The sequence below is a fragment of the Motacilla alba genome, chromosome 20, assembly GCF_015832195.1.
Source record: "Motacilla alba alba isolate MOTALB_02 chromosome 20, Motacilla_alba_V1.0_pri, whole genome shotgun sequence".
Taxonomy (NCBI): Eukaryota; Metazoa; Chordata; class Aves; order Passeriformes; family Motacillidae; genus Motacilla; species Motacilla alba.
The window spans coordinates 14,242,733-14,249,138 of NC_052035.1; the positions used below are offsets into that span (position 1 = coordinate 14,242,733).

General features: G+C 48.2%; 1 protein-coding gene across 4 annotated transcripts in view; it reads left to right on the top strand.

Annotated features, from left to right (window-relative positions):
- Nucleotides 1-3,989, top strand: part of ATP9A (ATPase phospholipid transporting 9A (putative)) — a 47,725-nt gene extending 43,736 nt beyond the window's left edge. For all 4 annotated transcript variants that reach the window (XM_038158797.1, XM_038158798.1, XM_038158796.1 and 1 more), the window contains one exon: nucleotides 180-3,989. In XM_038158797.1, the coding sequence (XP_038014725.1) occupies nucleotides 180-316 (137 nt within the window). In that variant the 3' untranslated portion in view covers nucleotides 317-3,989. The remainder of the gene's footprint in view (nucleotides 1-179) is intronic.
- Nucleotides 3,990-6,406: the final 2,417 nt, after the last annotated feature.

Consider the following 6,406-nt stretch of genomic DNA (forward strand, 5'->3'; position numbering starts at 1 on the left):
CAACTTTAAGAATTGTAGAATTATGGAATGGCCTGGGTTGGAAGGGAGCTTAAAGATGATCTGGGTCCAACCCTGTGCCAGGGGCAGAAGGAAGCAGTGGGGCATTGAGCTGCTTTTCTGCACCCCCTCCCAGAAGGTTCTCCCTGTGGTTTTGACTCTCTGCTCGTTTCTCCACACAGATGTTTACTTCATTGCCACCTTGTCGTTCCTGTGGAAGGTCACTGTCATCACCCTGGTGAGCTGCCTGCCCCTCTACGTCCTCAAGTACCTGAGACGGAGGTTTTCTCCCCCCAGCTACTCCAAGCTCACATCCTAGGGCTGCTCCTGGCACACAGAGACAGACATTGCCCAGGGCCCCGAGACAACCCCAGCTGTTCCCACAACCAACACGTCCTGTCCCTGCCTCAGGGCCCCGTGGTGATCTCTGTCACCTGCTGCTGCAGTGAGGGACTTTCAAACTGCCCTGGATGGGAACCTAACGCCAAATGGGAGTGTTTGGAGGCTGGAGGCTCTGCATTCATCCAGTTCTTGGCACTTTTGTTCTACTTAACTGGGGTCAAATGCATGGAACTGCGATGGCAATGGGTTTCTCTTGCATGGTTCAAAGTCTGTGGAAGCTGCTACCTGACCTTGGGATTTACATTTGACAATTTAAAGTGAATTTTTTAAGTGTCTGCGCTGTTCTTTGCATTGTGTTACCTTTTTTTTTAAGTTTGTTATTCGTCTTTTTGATTCAAGTAGTTACATTCTTTTTACATCTTGGAAATCCCTTAATGTAGGTGATGCACTACACTGCTGACAGCTGATTCCTGATTTATGGCATGTTGTTTCCATAATGGGGCTCCAGCCTGTCGGATCTACACACACTGGAGAATCTGAGCGTGGCTGAGATTTTCCTTCCGTTGAAATGTGGTCACCCCAGTGATTTTGGAGGTATCCAGCCATTGATAAAGACAGAGAAGTGGTAGCTCCAAACGAGAGAATTCAGTTTTGTTTAGCTTTTGTGCTTCCTGTTAAAAGGAGCAGTGACATGATAGTTTTACTCTGTATTTATTTGTGTAGGAGAAAATTATCTAAACTAAAGCAAATCCTCTTTGGAACAGAACTTTGCAGTTGATCATCCTTGAAATGTGTCGACAACGTGAGAAGAGACTCGTACTGTTCTGCAGACAATGTGGCAGACGTGTCTTGAATCCTTGGAGACTGAAAGGAGAGGTCACAGAGCTGCTACTCCTCACAGCTCCATGAAATCTGTTTCCTGTTAGTGTGAAACTTTGAGGATGAGCTGCAAATAAGCAGAGGCACTCCTAGGTGGATGTTTAATGACATGCTCCCTGTAGGGAGGCAGTTTTTGGAGCCTTGCACTTGCTTGGCTCTGAAAACCAAACCTGAATCACAGGAGTGGGTTCATGCAAAGGCATTAGGCTGAGTGCAGAGCAAATTTATGCGCTTTTAATTCTCAAAAATTAAACTCAGTGATTCTGTCATTATTATAAACTTTGGTCCACATTGTAGTCTCATGAGGAGAGCCACACGTGCTTGGGCTTTTCAGTAGAAGGACGGAGACTTACAGGGACCTTTTAGAGCTGGGTTGGTGCATCAAACACGGATGGGCTTTTAGTGGCAGCCATCCTTGTCTGAGGCTCTTCAGTCTGTGCTAAATTAGCTGCTTGCTGTCTTCTTCCCACATCAGAGAAACCACAGGCGGAGCTGGCACTGCTTGGCGCCCTTGCTCCTTGGCTGCCCAGGGGAAAAGAGCCCAGGGCAGAACCAGGGCTCCCTTCTGGGAGCTGGGCTCACAGCCTCCTGTGAATTTATTAATTAATGCCCTTTTCCCAGAAAGGTCCCTAACGTTGTCTTCATCATGACTGGATAGTGTTGGCCATGCCACTGTCGTGGAGTCCCCAGACAGCATTTCACAGAATCATGGAATGGTTTGGGTTGGAAGGGACCTTAAAGGCCACCCAGTGCCACCCCTGCCATGGCAGGGACACTTTCCACTGTGCCAGGCTGCTCCAAGCCCTGTCCAGCCTGGCCTGGGGCACTGCCAGGGATCCAGGGGCAGCCCCAGCTGCTCTGGGCACCCTGTGCCAGGGCCTGCCCACGCTCACAGGCAGAATTTCTTCTCAATATTGCACCTAAGTACAAGAACCAAGAATTCCTCTTGGCTCCAGGTGGTGACTGAGCAGCCCAGTGCCCCTGGGCTCTGGCGCCCAGCCCTGCCCCTCTCTCCTGTGTGTTGGTAGTTCAATGTCCTGCAGCAGCAACAGTGCCAAGCTACTGTGTGTGAATATTTGAGACATATAAATGGTAGAATTCGCTGTTTCCTCAAGTCAATACAGTTTACACTGAGTGGACCATATTTGCAAACTCTTAGCTTACACCAAGAAAGGGAGTGAACTGTGATTTCATTTGTATTTATTGAATCATAAGTTTAGTAGCATATTTAGTAGAGTTGATAGTGATCTAGAGCTGTGTTTTGGGGTGTGGATTATGTTTTTGCAGTTTGTGGTTTTGCACAAGGTAGTAAATCCAGAAGTCATTTCTGCCTGGATATACACTACATCTTTTCAAAGCTGTCAGAGACTAAAACTGCCATCTTAACAAACAGCAGCAAAGAGGAACACTTCTGTTTTTCAAGTTTAGCACTTTATGTTTGCAACCCATTTCTCTTAAGTTATTTAAAAATGTTTTTAAAAGCAAAATTTAATACACATGTTCCTATTTACTGTACATTAAAATAAATGGATCCTCTGCCGGAAATTTCATCTTTTCCTCTAGTACGCTCATAATTTGTACTTTTGGGGAGTGAAGCATTGTTTTCTTCTGTGCAGTATCCTGTTTGTGGCCTTAGTGTGGTTCCTGTTCCTTTACCTGTGTGGGTTTTGTGCAGTAGCAGTTCAGGTGTGCCTCGTGTGCTTTGGGCTGCTCCAGGTGCAGCCTCACCCTGCTCCTGCTGCCCGTGGCTGCCAGCACGCCGTGCTGAGCTGCTGCAGGGTGAGGTTTTGTGGCACACTCTGTTCCCTTCCTGCGCCTCCGCAGCAATTCCAGGTGTGTCACACCCTCTCTGTCCCCTTCCCTCTGCATTTCTCTCCTCTGCAGAGCTTGTCCTGTTCACCTGTGCAAACATTTCTTCAGCTCAGCTCGTGGGGCAGTGGAAACCCAGCTCTGTGTGTTCCACAGTCTGTGCAGGGTGTGATCCGAGCTGGCTGAGGTCAGGGCTGCTCAGGAGCATCCCTGGTGTCCCCTCGGGGTGAGCACTGTGCTGGGGGCTCACCAGAGGTGTTCTGTGCTCCCAGAGCTGGCCCAGCCCAGCCCCGGGACAGCCTCGGCCTCTGGAGGTGCCTGGGAAGTTGTGCTGGAGGGGAGCTGGGTTTGTCAGGGGAATCCCTAGAGCTGCTCTGGGGGGTTTTTGTGTGACAAAGCTGCTGCTGCTGCATCAGGGGCCCTGGTTTGCACAGGCAGAGCTCTGCCCCAGGGATGGGAGCCTGCCTTGTGCAGCTCAGAGTCCCGAGCTGCTCCTGTGGCATTGGCTCATCCCACAGCGTCTGGGGCCGCTCCAGTGCCCACGTCAGCAGGATGAGCTTTATTTGTTATTAGTTATTTCATTAGTGTCAAACTCCATGATTTGCATGAAATCTGTGGTTCACAGCTTTGCCAATATGGTCCATTACTACTGCCTACGACAACTTGTGTACTTATATGCCTTTGAGAACAGTTTTAATTGTTAAAATTGTTTAAAAAATCAGTGTTAATTTAATTTTTAATGGGGAAATGGATTCTGGTGTCAAAATGGTATTTCCTGTGATGCTGATGTTTTGTACCTGTCATCCAGCTAAACAACCTGTAAATATCCTGAGTCAAGAGAAACATGAATGCCAATTATTTATTGTTCTGTGGAGTTACATGTCGCAGATGTGTAAGACCTTAAAAGGGAATGTTGTAAAACAAGGTGGAAAAAATAAATTTTATGCAACTTCTTTACTTCACCCCTGTATGATGCAGCTGGTTAGTCCTGGCACGACCAGTCCCAGACGTGTGGGAATTGTCAGGATCCAGGGGAGTTGTACCACGGGCCTTTAACCTGTGCGGGGGAAACGCAGCTCCAAGAGGTGGTCAGAGCTGCTGGGTTAAATTCTTTCCAGAGCCAGCTTTGGTTTTAACAGGAGTGCTGATTGCTGCTGGCAGCCTCTGCTGGGAATGAGGAGGGAATTGTCCCTGGAACACAGATCTGTGCTGCCCCGGGAAGAGCAGTGATGCAAGAGCACTGGAGCAGCTATTCTGGGCACGTTCTCATCCCTTGGACGTTTGATTCAGTGAGTGGCTCAGCACGAGAGCAGTCCCGGGGTCAGGAGCAGGGGCAGAGGCAGGATTTAACACTGAATATTCTCCACAGGGGACACGTCAGTAATGGTGAGTACAAACACAGTACAGCAATTTTCTACCAAAAATGTGATAGAGCCATAAACACTCCTAAAAACAAGAAAATTAAGAGTGCAGTTGGATAAAGTAAATCTCAGACTTGGGAGACTTTATTGAAAGCAGTGATGAGCTATCCCTGGGATCACTGACCATCCCTGGAAGTGTTTCTTTCAGACTCTGTGGGACACAGATGCCCTTTTTAATGACTAACTTTTTTTTTGGTATAAAGTAGTTAATGCAAGTATTAAATAAACCATTTTTGTGATGTTTGCACACATCAAATGAATGGTCTAGACTCCAGAAATCACAGGAACAGACTTTGCTCCCAAGTGTTACCAATTTCCCACTCTAAATGGGTTACATAAGCCCTGGCTAGTGGTTCCTTTAATTTATGGATGCTTTCTTTTTAATGGTGAAATGTGTAATTAAAAAAAGCTAGAAATAGTTTTTCTAAACTCACTCTGGAAGGGAAGGAGAATTTCAGCAAATTTTTTTTTTCACCCAAACATTGCATAATAGTAGAAATGTCAAAGATTTCCATGGGGTTTCGTTTCATTCTTCATGTGGCTGTGCTCATGCAAGAAGTTTGAACGCTGCAGGGGCTGGCAGATTTTTGGGAGATCACACGTCCTGGGCTAGGTTTTCAGCCTGGGCTTTACCAAAGGATGCCAGTGGCCTTGTTTTCCAAACTGGGGTTGTATTAGACACTGGTGTGTCTCTGGTTTTCCCTTTATCTGAGGAGAAAGAATAGGTGCTGGCTGGCATTGGGTGTGTCTGGCCCTGAGCCTGATGGAGCTGTAGGGACCTCCCTGTACATGAACCATTTGGGGAGAAGAAAACCTCCTTGAGCTGCTCTGTCCTCACCTTCAGCCACTGCCCCTTCCCCCTGCATTGCTGTGGCAATAAATAACTGCTGTGGCAGTAAATAATTGTCTTACATCTTCCCTAGAGGGAGGGAACTCCTCCTGTTGCCCTTTCCCAGGTAGGAGAACCAGTGGTCTGGGCTGGCCCCACAGGCAGAGTACAGGAAGCAAAAAGATATAAAGATATTTCTTTTTTTGGTGATAAGATTTTCTCAGCACCTCAAACAGGGGAGTCAGCCTTACAGGAGAGTTCCTTCTTCCACAGCGTGTTCAGATGCCTGGTGTCAAATGAGAGATGTGATTGCAGGCTCTGAAAACCTCCTGACTGGGAGTGTTGAAAAGCCCCAATCCAAACATTTCAGTGGATTCTGTTCTGTCTTCTTCTGGAGCTGCAGATGCACGTCCCCCCTGTGCTGAGTGTTAAATGTGAGTGCCAGTGGGAGCTCTGAGGCTCTGGGGGAGCAGGGGGGGTCCCTCTGCAGCTGCACGGGCACTCCAGGCAAGGCTGGGCAGTGCCAGCAGCCAGTGCTGCTGCACACCCTGCTCAGGGCACTTCCAAAGCTGATGCTGAGGCTCCTTAGGCCGTGAGCATTCGATGGCCTTAAAGCTCTCTGGGTGCTGTGGGGCTCTCTGGGTTACGTGGTGCATCTCTGAAACGTTGCTGCTGTGATTCAAGCCAGAGGTGATGAGCCTCTTGCAGGATCTGCCTGTGGGAATGTCCTGCCCTCTGCTGCTCTTCCTCCCTTCGTGGCCGAGACCTGAGTGGGTTACAAAAAGGGCTTTAAACTCACTGCATTCCCACTTGAAAGCCTCCCACTCTTGGCTTGCTGGAATTGTCCACGTAAGGCAGAATATTGTCTGCTCTTCAGATTCTCTCAGAAAGGAGGAGTAACAAGAACAAGCTGTGCAAAAGAATTTAACGCAGTAAAGATGGGGGTAATAGTCATTCTCATTTGTCCTTTTATGTGAAACAGATTTTATTTTAAACGTACACTCTGAGTGCCTTAACCATATCCAGAGAGTTGTTTACCAGGGTGGAAGCAGAGTTACCCCCAGCATGAACTGAGAGCAGGAGTGGAGGTGGGCAGGCTGCACTGAGTGTGCTGCCCAGGCAGCCCAGG